Here is a 17,810-nt window from a genome sequence, read left to right on the forward strand (position 1 = left end):
CAGCACAGCCACACGATGGATGGATGATTATGCATCCATTCAAGTGATGAATTAATGTCCAGGGTTACCTCAGAATAATCCAAGGGAGGGTGGGCAGTAGTGAGTGGGTATAAAGAGGAAACAGGATTAACCAGGAGTTGATACGTGTTGAATTTGGGTGAAGGGTACATAGAGGTTTATTACACTATTTGTTCTGCTTTTGCATTTACTTAAAATTTTCTATAATTTTTTGTCCTTAAAAAAAAGACAAAACAAAAAAAAACAAACCTCAAGTTGGACCCACAACCAAATGGACAACTTGGTTTCCTAGATTTTTATTTTTCCCTTATTTTCCAATTTCCTATAATGAGTGCGTACCAGGTATAATGAGGAAATCAGTTTATTAAAAGGCTTTTACAAGCTCTTGGAGGATCAGGTGAGAGGTCCCCATGGATAACCACCAGATTTTCTCCCAGGAGCCTTACCACAGGAACATGAGGGGAGCTGGACCCATACATGGATTCCCTGTAGGAGGGGTTATTCACATTCGTAGGGGTTCCACAAAGACAACTTCCTGGAGGCCCGGGAAATCCTCTGTCCCCTTTGGGTCCCATCACAAGTTGTCCTAGGAAGCAACAGAATGCTGTGTTACTAGAGCAAAGGAAGCGAAAACCAAACAGCCCCAGGGAGATGTGAGCAACCTTTACAACAGAAAGAAGGTCAAAGTCCAAGCATCTTAGGGTAGGCCCTGGGGAGAGGTCTAAAGAGACTCTTTTGATCCAAGATATGGAGGAGGTGATGTTCTCTGTGGGTCCCTTAACCATACCGGGTGTTGGGGAACCTTCCCCAATTCTCTCCGTTCCCTTTCTCTACACTTTGGAAACCAGACAGACATTCTACTTCCCAGATGACCTTGCATGCAAGGTCTGTGATGGGAGAAGGGTAAGCATCTGAGAAAGTCTGTCCTGATAAAAAAAACAGAGCTGGTGAGAGACCTAGCTTCCTCCTTCTTCCTGTCTAGAAGACAGACAACATGCCTGGTGCAGCAGCAGCCACATTGCAACCCTGAGGTAATAGGTATGAGAAGAGAAGCCAACATACAGGAAAGACCAGGGGTTCATGGGGCATGGGACCCTGCTGGTGACACTTAGAAGCTGAACCAAAGTCAGCCACTGTTGACCTCTCTGGACCTCCTCGTATGAGAAAAACAATCTCCTTTTTGTTTAGACTATTATTAACAGGGATCTAAGGAACACAATGCTGACAACTTCTATTATTTTTTTATTCATTTTATTTTGTTCTTATTTGTGAGATCTTTACGAAGGAATTTCTAAAGGTGGGTTTCTTTCATTCCTTCTGGAAGAAAATGGAATGCCTGAAAATGCTCCACCTACTTATTCTCCCCTGGTACTGAGGAGAGTGTCGTGAACGTATATTATTAGGAAATGTATTCCCTGCAATGTGGGTGATCTGCTTGGGCAGTAGTCTTCACCTAGACTTTTAAAGGTCTTAATGTCCAGGCCACACTCCAGACCAATTCCATTAAGAATGCAGAGAATAGAACCCAGGCATCCATACTTTTAAAAGCTCTCAAGATGATTCCAGTGTATACTAAGGTCGCGAACGCTGGTCTAAGGAAACGGTCTTTGCACAAGCCATTTCCCTACTAGATTATTCTTCCTTCACCCTCCATCCCTCCTTCCTCAGGTGCCTTCCAGCTAGCTCCTGATCTGGATTCAAATATCACTTCTGCAGGGAAGCCTTCTGAATCTTCGCACTCTGGCACGTTCACTTGGATAATGTCATAGTTCCCTATGCCTTTTCTTCACAGCACTTATCTCTGTTTGCGATTTTGTGTCTTGTGAGATTATCCGATCAAGGTCAATCTCCCCCAGTGGAATATAAGCTCCACAAGGGCAAGGTTGATGCCCATTTTCATTCACAAGGGTGGGATACACAGTAGGGACATGATACATGCTTGATGATGGAATGAATGGATGCAGACTCACTGGAAAGAAAAGGTGTTCGGAAAAGGCTTAAAAACCCCGGTTGGCAGAAAAGAACGAGAGCAAGAGCCATCCAACAGGGAGAGAGGAAAGAGGAAACACAGAGACTGACGAAGGAAGGAAGGAAGTATGCCTCCTCCTGGAAAAGTAAGGGGAAGTCTGGAGCCCAGTCACTGGTTTCAGGTTGTATAACTTCCCAAGGCAGCCAGCAACTAGGGACACAGCTGGCAGATTCCAGAAGGGCAGAAAGTAAAATGACTCCAGGGGAAAGGTCTGGTCAGGAACCCAAAGAAGCAGCGTTAGCTAGAGGAAGAAACCCCAATGGGAATACCCTCCCCACAACCTTGAGCCTTCCTGAGCTGGTGGACAGATATGTCCAAGATCAGAAGAATGCCGGTACGAGGGCTGGGGCGGGGGCGGGCATTGCCAACATTTCATACCAGGTTGTGGTAGTTGCTTGAACAAGAAATAAGAATACAATGCTGTAGGAGGAGCTCCAGTCCCGTGTTCTGATGTTTTCAGCACAGCCCAGAAAGACACAGACTCCACCAGCCCAGGAATACTCTGGGTAATTATCACCCCCGGGGAAACTGAGGTGGGAATGCTCTGTAACCAAGGATGCGCGAGTGGCATCGGAGAAGGTTCTGTGACCCCAACAACTCCTCCAGAACCATGGCCTCAGAGAGGGTCAGGCGTTGGTCCCACTGTCCGGCCAATAAGTGGTGAGGCTGAGATTTGAATTCATGTATGACTTCACACTATGCCATCAAAAGACAAAGTCCAAGAATACTGATGCTTGCAGGAAGCTGGAAATTCCCAGGTACCACAGTGATTCACTTATACCCGGTCTGGGTGCAGGAAGGACTCACTCAGATTTGTAATTTGGTTACTTCAAATCACATCCTAGAGGCATTTTGCCTTGATTCCCTCGGCCACCTCCTAGCACCTCGTTCTCTGTAACTTGGGTGATAAAAAGTTCCCCCTCCACCTCCCCCCAGCACTGTCCTGCCCCACAGCTCTGGGCACCAGAACCAGAGGTGGCCTCCAGAGAGGGTGACAGGATGTGGCAGGGAGCCCGCTTCCTGCCACCACTGCAGTTTCCCTGCCGCTTCCTCTCAGCTGTCAGAGGGCATCTGTTACCCCTGCCTGTTTCCTGCCAGGATCCACTGAAGGGCACAGCAACTCGAACTGCCCCACCTCGGCCTCTCAGAACTGGTCCAGCGGGCCTGCCTGATCCATCGTCCCGTGGAGCCAGAAGACCTGGCTCTCCATCTGTACCCAGACTGCCTCCCATCGCTGCTGGCTGTGCAGCGGGAGCAGGCCTGACATGGGAATCGGCGAGGAGGCAGAGGGACCACAGAATAGTCTCCACATCACCCCCAGCTCTTACTCTGCCTCAGCAGAGGCTGCATGGCTAAGTGGGAAGGGTCTCTAGACCAGGAGCCACAGACTGATTCTGGGCCGGGCAAGGCCACCACCGGTCAGCTCTGTGACCTCCAGGAAGTCCCTTTTCTCTGAGGTTCAAAGTTCTTTTCTATAAAGGGAGGGCTGGATAAGACCAGGGTTGTTTGACTTGTGGTTCAGAGCCCAAAGACATTCTAAGATGGATCTGGGGCAGGGGTTCTGGAACTCTGGGAAGCAGTGTGCAGAATCTTGGGCGCAGATACGACACGTATTTGTCCTGAGTGGGTGTGGGACTTTTATCAGACTCCAGAGATAGTCTCAGGAATCACTTCTGGGGCCTGTTCCCATTCTTGACGATTATCCAACTGGCCCCAGGTCCAGGTTATCTTTTAAATTCCTCCCTCCTCTTCTTTCCCTACCCTGCACCCTGCCCTCCTCAAAAAAAAAGTTTCCAAAGAGCAGGATGATTGCCCCATTTTCTTTAGCCCCTTCACTCTGGGAGGCTCCCCAGAAAGGAAGTGACTCATAAGAAGGCACAGGAAGGGGACCTGAGTCAGAAATGGACTGCATCCTGCTTGCCTGCTATGCAATCACCCGGGGGGACAGCCTGAGAACCAAAATGGCCCATGTCTGCGAGTGCTTGTGGTGCACAGCCCTGCCCCGCCCACCTGCCAGGTGCCATGGGATGGTAAAGCTGACCGGCCATCGACACTGCCTCGAGGACTTGCTATCTAGAAGGAAGATGAAACACATCTGCAGAAAAGTTATCGGTGAAGGGCCATAGCAGAGAGGCAATATGTACTTGGGCCCAGGGAAAGGAGACCTATCCTGTTAGGGACCAAGGAAGGCCTTACTGAAGAGAGGGCTTTGACAGAAGAAGACGGTTTCATCGGGTGGACCAGAAGGCTGGCCTAATGACCTCTCTTTGCATCCACACCGCTCCCCAAGAGCCTGGCTGTCTCCTCAGTTTTGTGAACTGCTTAAATACCTCAAGGGCCAAGAGAGTCCTCCCCAAAGAAAACTCAGGCCTCACGCCATGCTCTCGGTCCCTGGGGCTGGCAGCTCATGATCCTAGGCCTTGAGAAGAACATTACTCATGCCGGAAGCGAGGAAGAGGACTTCAACTGACCCTTGAACAACATGGGTTTAAACTGCATGGGTCCTCTTAGATGCAGATTTTTTACAGCACAGTACTATAAATGCATTTTCTCTTGTTTGTGATTTTCTTAATAACATTTCTTTTCTCTAGCTTCCTTTCTTGTAAGCTTACTGTATATGACACATATAACACACAAAGTATATGTTAATCCACTGCTATCAGGAAGGTTTCCAGTCAACAGCAGGCTATTAGTAGTTAAGTTTGGGGGGATTCAGGAGCTTATATGTGAATTTTCAACCATGCTGGGGTTGGCGCCCCTAACCTCCACATTTTTCGAGGGTCAAGTGTAGTTGGGAGGACCCCCATAGGGATTGTCAAGTCAATTCCCAGAAACAGACTGTGGGGCATGGACACATGGCCCAGGATGCATCTCCAATCTAGTTCCCTTAACAGCACAGAAATAGGTGTGGCAAGATAACTTATTGTCGTACTAACTGACATTTGTTTTCTCACTTTTTTCTCTCCCAATTTCAAGGAGGTAGCAAGATTTTGTGCTTTCTTGCCCTTGCCGAAAACAGGTACTATGTGAAGACTTTTCTCAGAAGAAAAAAGCTCCTGAGACAGGTGGCAGTACATGAGGAATATGAGAAGCAAGGCGCTGGAGGTCAGAAGAGGGGAGATGACTCCAGACATGGAGAGAGAGGGACCCCCTGTGTTTTGGAGATAAGGTAAGGAAGGTCTCAGAAGGAATAGCTATGGGACTTCTTGGGAAACTGAACCACAGGGACCAGGCTTGGAAATGTTCCGATACCCAAGCATGAAATGAATATGGCAGTCACCAGGCACCCTTGGACCACGTGGCCTGGGATAGCAGGCATCTCAGAGGTGAACAGGGCAGATCAAAGGCTGGAGGGAACTCCCCTGATGTTTTTTTGCCATAATCCCCAGGATCTTTGCCCAAATCTTTTTAGGTGGTTAGAGGAGTGGAGAGAACCTCTTAATACCTGAGATGGAATTTTCCTGGCATCCCGGAAGGTTAGAATCTCAGAACCAGCTTTAATTTGGTTTAAAGGAGCTAACAAATTATGACATTTCTAGACCATTGCATTACATGGTTGTGAATATATTCCCATAGACCCAGGGAGGAAAAGTACAATGTAGAATTTTAAAATGCCTTCATTTTAAGTTAAGAATAAAACTGTAATACCAATTGCTTTGTTTCCTTGTGTATAACTGAGAGCCAAGAACCCTACATAGTAAAGAGTCTTCTCAGACCTAGAGATGCTGTGTTTATGCAGGAAATGTGCTCTGAAAGGCCATATTTGGAGCTGACGAGGGAACAAACTAACAGGTTTAGCACATCAAATTAAACAAGGTAAACAAGCAGTGTATCTATGCCCTCTTCGATGGCAGACTTTGATTTCTTTTCAGGGTTTCTTTGTATATTCAGTGTAAACCAACAAGGACGCTTTCACAACACTACATAAGATAGAAAAATCGGCCACATCATCTTTACTTCTAGGATTAAGTAAATTGCTTGGAGCCATGAACGGCTTTTCTAGAAAAAGGTGTTAGTTGATGAAAAATGTGCCTGTTACTTTTCACTTGAAGTATAAATGACATCACCAATGTAATTATGTTTTTGTGGGTTTTTTTTCCTCCTCTATTTGTTCTCCAAAATGCTACAACAGAGTCAGGATATTGTTTATCTCTCTTGTGTAGAAGTTGAATGAGCCAAGCTATGGAGAAATTATAAATATATTAAAAGCATCTCTGGTAGTTTCTAACTCAAAACACAAGGCAGACCTCTGCTGTGCCCTCTCTGGGGAGGTTGGCCAGGAGGGCAACACTGTGGATCAAGTGAAGCAGTGTGGCTCTTACCTGTGGATGGGGGGCCCGGGGGCCTGGGGGACCTGGACGGCCAGGTTGACCAGAAGGCCCAGGCTTGCCTGGTGGGCCCATTACTCCACTATCTCCCTTCTGCCCCTGACAGAGAGAAAGGCAGAGCCTGTTATGACAACATGACATGGCAAACTTCTTTCCCCATTTATGTCTAAATCAGGGACCGCCTTGCACTTTGGAGCAGAAGCCCAGAGCAGGATTCAGCCCCAGAAGCCTTGACCCCCAAACTCCTAAAAAGCTCAGGGCAGGGGCACCTGGCTGGCTCAGCTGGTAGAGCGTGTGACTTTTGATCTCAGAGTCATGAGTTCAAGCCCCACAGTGGGCATGGAGTCTACTTAAAAAAAAAAAAAAAAAAAAAAAAGCTCAGGGAAAGTGACATTTGAGATTGTGATGGTTACAAGTTTGTAGACATTACTTCTTGCTCTATTCTGGAAACATGGCACTGATTGCTGAAAGGAACCAATCCAACCCACTCCTCTCACAGGGCAGAGAAGGAAACAGAGGCTCAGGAAAGAGCAGAGATGTACATTAAGTCACCTAGCATTGAGGCAGCAGACTTGGGCCTAGCCTCAGGGCTCTGCTTGCTCACCAAGACCATGTTTCTTTTACCACAAGACCTGTTTCCATCAAATGAATTTCCGTTGCTCTCAGGATAAAGACCCAGATCCTTATTTCACCTACAAAGGCCTGTATGGCTGGCCTTTCTAGTCACGTTCCAGCCTTTTGGTGTTTTTGGTCTTCAAGGGCATCATGCCTTTTTTTTCCCCCCTCCTCTCTGCCCCAACTCGCTCTCCACTCCTCTGCCTGGTTAACTGCCTCCCAGCCTTTAGCTCTCACGTAAAATGTCACTGCAGCACAGCCTTCCCTGGCCTTGCCAGACTAAGTCAGTTCTCCCGGTCACAGGCTCTCAGAACTGGGCCTCTTTCCTTCCAGGCTTTTATCCAGGTCAGAAATGCACCAATATTTGTGTGGTCCTTTCATCAACGTCTCTCCATGAGACATAAGCTCCCTCTGGGCCCGAATTTGTCTTGCTCACCTCTCTTCCCCAGATTAAATGAGGGAGGAGGAAGATACTGAAAACACAAAGGGGAAGCAGTTCTGGTGATCTGGAAGTCAAGAGACCTGGATTTTCACGTTGGCCATGAGACCCTGGGTAACTCACGTCATTGCTTTGTGCCTGTTTTCTCATCTGTAAAATGGGGCCAGTAAGCACACACCTTCGCAGCTTTGTTGTAAAGCTAACAAAGATCTCAGAGGTGAAAAACCGCTTTGCACAGAACCAAGGGCTAAGGAAGCCAAGCTGATGATCACAGCAGCTAGTTTGCTTTCATCTTTTTCACATGGTTAGAAAAGGCCTAATTTCTTAAAGAGAGCCACACCTGTAGCTGCAGCCATTCCACATAGGATGTTCTCTTTGCTGCCTCTTCTGAGAGGGTCAAGAGCAAAGATTTCCTCCTTAGGGCTGCTCTTAGGAATGATCCTAGAAACCAAGATCTGTAGATTCTTCCCCTCCACAATTTGCTTACTGTGTGTTCGTATGCTGGTGCTAAACTGGACAGTGATTGATGCACGACATCTTTGACCTGGATCCCCTTTCTACACTTGTGCCTTGGCAAGCTTGCCCATGTAATGAAACATAATCTTCCCCAAGTCTGGGAAGCAGGCAGGCAGGGTACTCCTTTTCAATCACAACAGTGACATGTGGCCTGCTGCCTTGTCAACATGGCTCTGGGGAACCTCTTGACAATGTCCAAGGACTTCTTAAATTCTTTTGTTGTATTTATTTATTCATTCATTCATTCATTCATTCATAGGAGTTCTTAAAGTCCTAATATGGGACCTATAAGGGCAGAGTTTATTTCCAATTCCATCCTGATGGAAGGAGTTCTTAATCCTTGGCCCAAGCTGAAGCTTGGTAACTAAGATGGGTCCCAGAATAGCAAAGGAGGTCACACCATCTTAATATAGCCACAGTTAAGGCTTGTTTTTCTAAAAGCCACATCATCTATGAGCACAGGAAATGCCACAGCTTGAAGGGGCTGGAAGGTACTCCTTGATTCTGACACCAGCAATAATGGATTATTCTGCATAACTGTCATTTGTTCAGAACAAGCCATATCTCTATGAGCAGGACTCACTGAGCAGTGCTTTCCAGGAAAGGCATTGTTTATTCCTTTACTGCCATAAAATTTGGTGATCCCTCTCAAAGAAGCTGCTCTGTCTCCTTAACTGAAGATTTGTATCATAGAGTCAAGAGCTGTTTCCCTGAGCCTGGTTTAAGGCAAGCGCTGAAGCATGAAGGTGAAGAGAGAAGGTGTGTGGAGGGAAGCAGGTCTCAACTCTCTAAGTTCCAATGCTGGCTTGGAAGTTCACTTGGCTGGGGATCACTCTACTTCCCTGGCCCTTAGGTTCCTTGTGACTAGACAGAGATGAGGTGTTCTCTAAAATCCTTCTGGCTGTGAAATTCTAATCTCCTGAAGTCCCTTCTGGATCTCTGATTCCAGGAGTTGGATAGACTTACATTAACCTCCAGAAACTCTTAGCACCACTGGCCTGACAACACTTGGTGTATAAGACTCTATGCTAGGAAACTAATTCATGATTTAAAAAAAAAAAACAACAGGGGCGCCTGGGTAGCTCAGTTGGTTAAGCGTCCGACTTCTGGCTCAGGTCATGATCTCGCGGTTCGTGAGTTTGAGCCCCAGGTCGGGCTCTGTGCTGACAGGTCGGAGCCTACTTCAGATTCTGTGCCCCTCCATCTCCCCGTCCCTCCCCTGCTCATGCTCTGTGTCTCTCTGTCTCTCAATAATAAATAAACGTTAGGGAGCCTGGGTGACTCAGTCGGTTAAGCGGCCAACTTCAGCTCAGGTCATGATCTCGTGGTCCGTGGGTTTGAGCCCCGCGTCGGCCTCTGTGCTGACAGCTCAGAGCCTGGAGCCTGTTTCAGATTCTGTGTCTCCCTCTCTCTCTGACCCTCCCCTGTTCATGCTCTGTCTCTCTCTGTCTCAAAAGTAAATAAACATTAAAATAATAATAATAAATAAACGTTAAAAAAAAAAAAAAAACCACGATGGCAGGCTCCCAAAGCTAACAACCCAAGTATCTGCTGACTAGACAGGCAGTGAGGGTTCAGAGCACACTCAGCTTGTTTATAACATCTTGTAGGAAGGATGAGCTCATTTCTCTGAGCTCCCACACATGGCGCTGGTGTAGTTTGAAGAATGTCCCAACCGAATCATTCTCAACAGTGTCAAGAAATAGCTGTCTTGGCTCCAGCCTTCACCAGGAAAAGACAAATACCACCCCAGAAGGGCACTAGAAGCACAGAAGCCTTCTAGAACTTCAAGCATAAAGCCTTCTGCATGGGATGAGCAGTAGGGAAGAAAAATATTTTCCCTTTTTTTTCCCTCCTTTTTCTGAGCCTAGGTTTTAGGACATTGGTATCTGTGGCATCATTGTGAAGTCATGGACATGCCAGCCATTGTAAAACCTCGAAAACTGAACTGGACCATTACGACTTCAAAAGTTATAATGGAATTTGTATTATCTGGGGTTGGAGCCTGTGTCATTCCTAAGTTCACTTGGAAAAGACCAGAACTGGCTCCACACTGTGATCATTGTTCTGAACGTTGGCTACATATTAGAATCATATAGAGAGCTTTAAAAAAAAAACACAACAACCCATTCTAAAGCCCCATGCCAGGTCAGTTACATCAGATCCTCTAAAAAATAAGGCCTAGGTGCTGGGGACAATAGGAGGCAAACTTGGAACTACAACCACTGCACCTGGGGCAGAGAAATCTGTATCGAATCAGCCCCCTAAGTGATTCTGATATAAGCTAAAGTTTGAGAACCATGGACCCAGCCTAAGAAAAGAATAAAAACATAAGAATGGAAAAAGGTTTGTGCCCAAAGATATTCACCTTTCAGCATCTGTATATAATTTTAGTTAGGCCTCTCTTGTCCAAGCAGTCTACTGCTTTACTCATTTACAAAATGCAATGCAGACATTTAAAAGAGCTTAATAAATATGTGCAGGGATGCGCAAAAATGTGTGACTTTAAGTTGAAGTTTTAGGATACAACAACTAGATATTGGGTATAAAAGAAACAAACAACCAGAAAGTTCACAAAGAAATAATACTGGAAGGAAACACACCAAAATGGTAACAGGGTTATGTCTGGGTGTTAGGTCTTCAGATGATTTCCCTTCTACTTTTCTGAATTTTCCAAGTTTTCTGTGATGATCACATATTACATTTATAATGGAAAAAGAGGTGAAAGTCTACAAACAGACAACCAAAAAAGTAAAGGAATGATGCCTGTCCATTAGAGAAAAGACAAGAAGCTTCTCCGAGGCACTCAATACAGCTCTAAAGGCAGCTCAGGCAAATGTGCCTTCATCCTTCCTCTCCCTCTCACGTCACAAGTGCCTGCTGACCAGGGAGCGTTCAGAATGAACAATTTCCCCAAGCCCTTAATAGTGCCCATAAAGAGAGTCACTTACAGTTCAGGGGCCCGAGTAGGGAAAAACCACTCTATTGTTGAGACTCAGAAGACCTTTCAACAGCAAGGAAATATTTGGATATTCCCCCAAACTCCATTTGTGTCTGGAGCATTGAGGCAAAAAGCAAGTTTTCTGGGTAAACAACAAGATCTGGCTTCCATTCCCAGTTGCTTTGGTTAAGGTAGACCTGTTCGTATGAAGCAAAGATCCACTCCTGCTTCTGGCCTTGGACACAGTTTGAACGGAGCATTCTAGCCCATCTGCTTCAAACCTCGGTTAGCCTAGAGAGGCAGGAGCTCCTGGAAGTGGTGCTCTTTCTGCCCACCAGCCTAGACGATGTTGGGGACTGTGCCTATGCTGATTGGCTCCACCTGTCTGCCTCTCTATCCCATCTGCCTACATCAGGAGGGAATGACCTCAGGGGCTTGGTAAGCACTGGGATCCTTACCTGCTTGCCTCGTTTTCCTGGTCTTCCCCTGGGTCCCCTGTGTCCTGCTATCCCAGGCTCACCCTTTGGACCCATTTCACCCTGGAAAGAAGAAAGAGAAGGAAGAGAGGAATCTGTGCATGTGGAGCAGGCACTCCTCTGCAGGTCCGTCTGTAGACAGACCAATCATTGGTCATGAGGGCAGTGCACTCGATCGTTCCAGACCTTTTCCAATCGGACAGTCTGAGAGACTGGGAAAGTGATGAGGTCATGTGAAAGGTGGATAGATTTTTCAAGGAAGAGAAAGGAAAGATTACCCTGGGTGGGTTACTTATTCTCCAAGACAGACAGCTCCTGGGCGCCACATATTTTGGTGTCCCAAATCACCATCCCAAACAGCCAAAGTAGGAGATTCTTGCATTTCCGTGATATGTATGCCTGTGACGCTGCAAACTGCCAGGGGAAAATGCTTTCTCTTTTATTTGCAATTTTGCGTTGTACTGTGTTTCGCTTTTATCACAAATTCAAATCTGTGAGTTTTTGAATGATTGGACACAGTTTTGACAACTATCATCTTTGGGAAGTTTCTGCTCACGTAAGGACCTTTATGTAGGGTTATACACTTCCCTACTCTTCTGTAAAAACTGGTTTCAGTTCTAGCTCACTTTCATTTGATTCAGATGAAAACCGTGGGGAAAAATGTTCCAGACATATATTCAAATGCTCAATAACTGCAAAAGGCATGGAAGCAATACTTCTTCTTCTTCTTTTTTTTTTAAACATTTATTCATTTATGAGAGACAGAGAGCACAAGCAGGGTAGGGACAGAGAGAGAGAGGGAGACACAGAGGCAGAAGCAGGCTCCAGGCTCCAAGCTGTCAGCACAGAGCCTGATGCGGGGCTCGAACTCACGGACCACGAGATCATGACCTGAGCCGAAGTCGGACGCTTAACCGACTGAGCCACTCAGGTGCCCCTGGAAGCAATACGTCTAACTGAAAAGCCTTACTTTGAGCAATCAGAACCAAATGCACCAATTGAAGAATTCCATAGTTTAAGGCCAACCTTTTGTGAAACCCATTTCTCCACTATAGTTTCTTTCTTTCCTCGTGTACTGCTAGGATTCGAGGCCCACTTCCTGTTTATTTGGGTGACGGAGCCTACAGGACACCATTCCTACCTCCAGTTATCCTTCCACAGCCCAGAACGCACCACCAACAAGCTAACTTTAGCAACAGCAACCCGGGGAGTTTCGGTTAGTCAGCATCCAGTGTCCATAAAGAGCTCCTCCAGGCACTCAGAACAATAAACACCCAGTGGGCTCTTCACATGGAAGTCAGGGGAGGTATAACATAATAGAAAATTTCAGGAAATACTAATAAAGAGTAAGGATCAAGAATACAGCTCTGAAATGATCGGTCACTCGGCCAACGTAACAAATTGGCCCCTACCCAAGTCATCAACTCTTGCCACATCAACAACTGTCCTTAAACCTCTGATTTCCTGCCAACCTGTCGTGTCCTCCAGCATCTGGACAGAAAGGGAGTGTGGGAGAACAGCATGGATTCTACATGGCTATGCAGATGTATGCACCATTTCCCTTGGTTGTTTAGAGGAGGTCAGGGGGTGTTTTGTTTGGCTTGGAAAAACAGCAGCATAAACAGTGTAAGTTTTTTGTTTTTTTTAAAGATTGGCAGAAGGAAGTGTGGGCACTCTCTTCATCAACTGAAAGCAGACAGTAAGTTCTTGATCTAATTTCTAAGACCTAATTACCATTATCATATCATCTCTGTCTTAAAACAGCCTGCCATGAAAGGGAAAGAGAACTCTACATGGCAAGCCTAGTAAATGGTGCCAGCTGTCATACTTAATTCCACAGTAATTTATTATTCTGATGTTCACTGTTGCACTGAATGAAAACCTAGCCTAATATTTTTAAATCAAATTAGTTTTTTCTCTTTTAATGTTTCCTTTAATTTGTTTATGTAATTATTTTTAATCCAACACTCCACCTAGGGAATAGCAGGAACAGTTTTTTGACAGCTTAAGGCAGTGATAAATAATAATAAATTAATGGCAGATGACTGACACTATTTAAATATGCTTGGGGCACCTGGGTGGCTCAGTCAGTTAAGCATCCGACTTCGGCTCAGGTCATGATCTCACAGTTCATGGGTTCAAGCCCCATGTCGGGCTCTGTGCTGACAGCTCAGAGCCTGGAGCCTGCTTCAGATTCTGTGTCTCCCTCTCTCTCTGCTCCTTCCCTGCTCTCACTCTGTTACTGTGTCTCTCAAAAATAAATGAACATTATAAATAAACAAATAAATAAGCAAGCAAGCTCTACTGACAGCAGGTCAGATAAAAATTGTTAATTCAAGTTGGAAAAAGAAAACTTTAAGATAAATTTGAAAGACAATTAGAATTCTAAGAAAGCATGCATTTGCATGTTTGAAGAATACTATTCTCTGAGGCTCAGGTGAAAATGACCATCTCCCAGGCCAATGCCTTAAGCATGAGGAACCCCTGTTACAAGTTACTATGTTAGATACAGTTGTTCTTAAGGGACATTTATGCACGCTCTCTTTATCCCAACACCCCCTCTCACCACCCCCCTTTCTTCCTAGACCCTGGCCCTAAGTAAAAGTTTCCAGAAATCTATTAGTCACTTGCCACTTCCACAATTTTTGTCATATCGGCACACCGCTCTACTATTAGTGGCTGGATATTTTTTAAAGTCAATTGAATGAACTCCCATTTTTATTAAGACTTGTTCCCAGCAAGATATCCATGAAATCCCACTAAATAGCTAACTATTTAAATGAAAAAATGCAAATAAAAAAGAGTTGTTGTCACCCAGTTAAAATAGCTCTGTGTGCCTCTGACAGTACACGTACTGCCCTCCAAGAGGGTCTAGGTTGAGGGTCTTCAACAAAAGCATTAGGCCAAAGATGCCTGTGCTTCGCGCTGGGGCCCTCGACCACTGCAGCTCAGATCTGATCCAACTGTCTGACGCTTGCTGCTTCTGAACATTATCATGGCCCTCTAAGAGCAGGAAATGCAAAGAAAGTCCTCTCTACCCAGACGGGGCATCCTTTCCCTCCCACTGAACTGGAGGGAGGTCTCAGACCATGTGGTCACCCTCTCACCAACATGCACAGCAACCTGCTCCCCTTCCAAACCAAAACCTTCCACGACATAACCCACTTTCCCTGCCCAGAGCTCTTTTTGTGGTGCTAAGAAGGTCCAATTTATTACTGAGGCCTATTATTACTACTTCTAAGTACTTACTTTCTGCCCCAACATTCCAGGAAATCCCGGGAAACCCTGTGAAGAGAGCAACACACATAGTGACTGCCTCTGAGATAGTGCTTGAAAGGGCTATGGAAGAGTGTGGTCAGCTGTTCTCAAGATAGAACCATCAGTCAGTCAGTCAGTCAGTCAGTAGGACAGCCCACAAGATGGCGGTGGGCAAGGGCTGCCATTTCCTCTGTAGTTTATCATTCCATGCAAAGGCCATTACCTTTTCTCCTTTGGGACCCAAGTCACCCCTTTCACCTCTGGATCCCTAGGAGGAAACCACAGGAGGGAATCAAAGAGTTAATACCCTGGGGTAAAACTGGAGAGTTTCAAAATGAAAGCTCCCTAAGCCAACACACTCATTTACAGGCAAAGAAGTAGGCTCAGGTGACTTGCCCAGGGAAGGAATGTTTTGTGGTCTACCTTTTATTTGGACCACAAAGACCCTTGCGTTAATAAAACACAACTCGCAGAAAATTCTGGGTCCCAGATCCTCTCTCCTCCTGTGGGAAATTTGTCCCCAGGTTCTGGCTGGATTTTTTTTACTTGGTTTGGTTTCTGACAGATGAGAAAGTTGTGTGGTAGAAGCTTGGTCTACAGACAACACCAACCATCTCCCTCCAGTGCCCTGCAGGCAGGCTGTGTTTCCCCTCCACCAGTACAGACTTCAGCTACTAATCTGCTCCACGTGAGGGGCCTCTACCTCCACTGGGAGCTCCTCCCTAATCTACTCGCCCTGCCTTGGGAGGCCCCTCCCTGCTCTCCCAGCCCAATGACAAAGGACAGGGGGATATCTAGGAATGGTCACTATAGGTGCTAACTTAAGAGAAACCTGGGCCTGTCTTCTGCTCATCACTGACCCCAGAGTCAATAGCCCAGACCAGGCTCTGGGAAGCCATGGGAGTCAAGCACTAACCTTTTCCCCTCTGGATCCAGGGTAGCCCTAAAAGAAAGCAAAAAGTGCATTTACCATTAGCCCTATGTACCCCCAAAGGCCTGAACAAAGTTTTCCATCTGCCTTGTTCAGAGGCTTGACCCTCCCTGCCCAGGAAAATAACAGGAAGGACATCTGTATGCCCCTGCATCCCAGGCATGATGTCCCCCAAAGGGCTGGTAAAGACAAGCACTCTGGCACTGGGCTTTCTGGTATCTGTGACATTCCCCAAGCCCAGGATAGCAGCCCCACCCAGCCCCCATCTTTGTGGACAGCAGCTGCTCCAGAGCCTTAGTGAGAAGAGCCGGGAATGTCCGTCTGGACCAACACACTGACCTTGAAGCCCATTGGTCCTCTTGACCCTGGTAAGCCCATCATACCCAGGTCACCTTTTTCACCCTGGGGGAATCAAAAGAAGATGGGGAAAACGACCAACGGTGACATTTACTAGAGAAACAGAACCAGGAAAATCATGGGCAAGATCATGATGGAACTAGGGGCATTGGGGCTGGCTTGTGAATCTGAGGACCCCACATGCTCCCTTGCTCACTCCCAGGGGTTCAAGGCTCCATAGTTCACACTTCGTTCTGGTATTTGAGATTAAACGTAAAATGAAATTGCCCAAGGCAGAGCAGATCTCCAAACTGAATGCTAATATGCTACAAATGCTTGATCTTTTCCTGGAGTAGGTTTTGAGAGGGCGGGGAGAGAGCATGGGGGCCTCGGGCCTCACAGGACTAAATGTCAACACCCCAGAAAACTTCACCTGTTTTATGCTCTGCATAGGGAGGGCCTTTCAGGCATTTTCATATATTCTCACCCCAGGTTTGCAGTCAAACAGTGAACATCAGCCTCTGGGCATGCATTATGGAGACGGGGGTTAAGACTCATGGGTGGGCTCTGTTGCCCCTCAGAATGGTTTGTAGTTGGAACTTTCAGCACCCTCTGTGCTAAAAACTCTATACCAGTGCTAAAAAGTAGAAATATAAGATGAGCCACATACTTAATTTAGAGTTTTTTTAGAAGTTACATAAAACAGGTAAAAAGTAAAACAGGTGAAATCAACTTTAATATATTTTATTTAATCTGATTATCATTTAAACATATAATCAATATAAATTAATGAGATATTTTACAATCTGATTTTTAGAATAGATATTTTAAATCTGTTGTGTATTTTATATTTAAATCATATCTCAATTCAGGCATTAAATTTTCATCCAAAATACTCGATCTGTATTTAGATTTCATAAAATTTATACTGAAACAGCAGAGTCACACATTCAAGTTGCCATAAACATGCCTACGTATTTTCAAATAACTGAACTGAGTAAAGGTTTTTAAATTCAAACTTACATTAAAATAAAAAATTCAGTTCCTCAGTTGTACCAGCCACACTTTAAGGGCTCAGTAGCCACATATGGGTAATTGCTGCCATAGTGGACAGTTCAGACCTATAAAGTAGATTTTTGGAAAAATATCCTTGGGACTTTTCCTAAGAGGACTGGGAACACAGTTTTCTATCCTGTGTAATAAATACAGCTGGTGACTGAATCAGAGGAGATAGTGACATTCACCTGCCCGTCCCTGATTTCTGCAGGTCAAATCTGCACCCAATAGTCTCTGACCAAAGGGAGAAGAATATAAACAAAGGTATGGGTGTGGATGTGTCAGCTTTCCATCATCTGTCTGAAGAAGGGATTTCATCAGCATTTAGCTTAGCTAAATGCAGGATTTCAGTCTTTCCAGCTGGCCAGTGCCCATCACCCTCAACCCCCAAACTCCCGCACAGCTTTCCAGACACAAGCACCTCATGGGTCATCTCAGGGAAACCAAAGAATTTCAGGCTACCTCTGAGGACAAAGGAGAACCGGGGTTCCTGTGAAAGAGGGGAGTGGCCCTTCAATTCTCCCCCCCACCCCCGCTCATAGGAGCAGAGCTGCTGGACGGGCCAAGGTCTTATATTTCAAGTAAAGGTCCCCAAGTGTTTGGGGACCTCTGGGCAGCCCTCATCCTTTCTTCATCCTCCTCCTCTTAAGGAAACAAGTTTCACTATGTGCCAAAGGCCGGGGGGCTGACATCCCCCCTCATGTTCTGATACCACATGAACCCTGAGAGTGTGCCATACTTACCCTGGGTCCTTCAGGGCCGACTGGCCCAGGCATGCCAGGAACACCCGGGGGGCCAGGTCTACCCTTCAAAAATGAACAACAAAAGTCAGGACAACTGGGTTTGTCTCCTTCCTTCCAGGAAATG

General features: G+C 46.0%; 1 protein-coding gene across 2 annotated transcripts in view; it reads right to left on the minus strand.

Annotated features, from left to right (window-relative positions):
* Positions 1–17,810, minus strand: part of COLQ (collagen like tail subunit of asymmetric acetylcholinesterase) — a 61,452-nt gene that overhangs the window by 7,439 nt on the left and 36,203 nt on the right. For both annotated transcript variants that reach the window (XM_042955117.1, XM_042955118.1), the window contains exons 6-14: positions 17,687–17,749; positions 15,891–15,953; positions 15,537–15,563; positions 14,844–14,888; positions 14,612–14,647; positions 11,345–11,425; positions 6,385–6,474; positions 4,289–4,295; positions 465–604 (exon numbers count right to left, since the gene is read on the minus strand). In XM_042955117.1, coding sequence (XP_042811051.1) covers positions 465–604; positions 4,289–4,295; positions 6,385–6,474; positions 11,345–11,425; positions 14,612–14,647; positions 14,844–14,888; positions 15,537–15,563; positions 15,891–15,953; positions 17,687–17,749 — 552 coding nt within the window. The remainder of the gene's footprint in view (positions 1–464; positions 605–4,288; positions 4,296–6,384; positions 6,475–11,344; positions 11,426–14,611; positions 14,648–14,843; positions 14,889–15,536; positions 15,564–15,890; positions 15,954–17,686; positions 17,750–17,810) is intronic.

This window comes from Panthera leo, chromosome C2 (genome assembly GCF_018350215.1).
Source record: "Panthera leo isolate Ple1 chromosome C2, P.leo_Ple1_pat1.1, whole genome shotgun sequence".
Taxonomy (NCBI): domain Eukaryota; kingdom Metazoa; phylum Chordata; class Mammalia; order Carnivora; family Felidae; genus Panthera; species Panthera leo.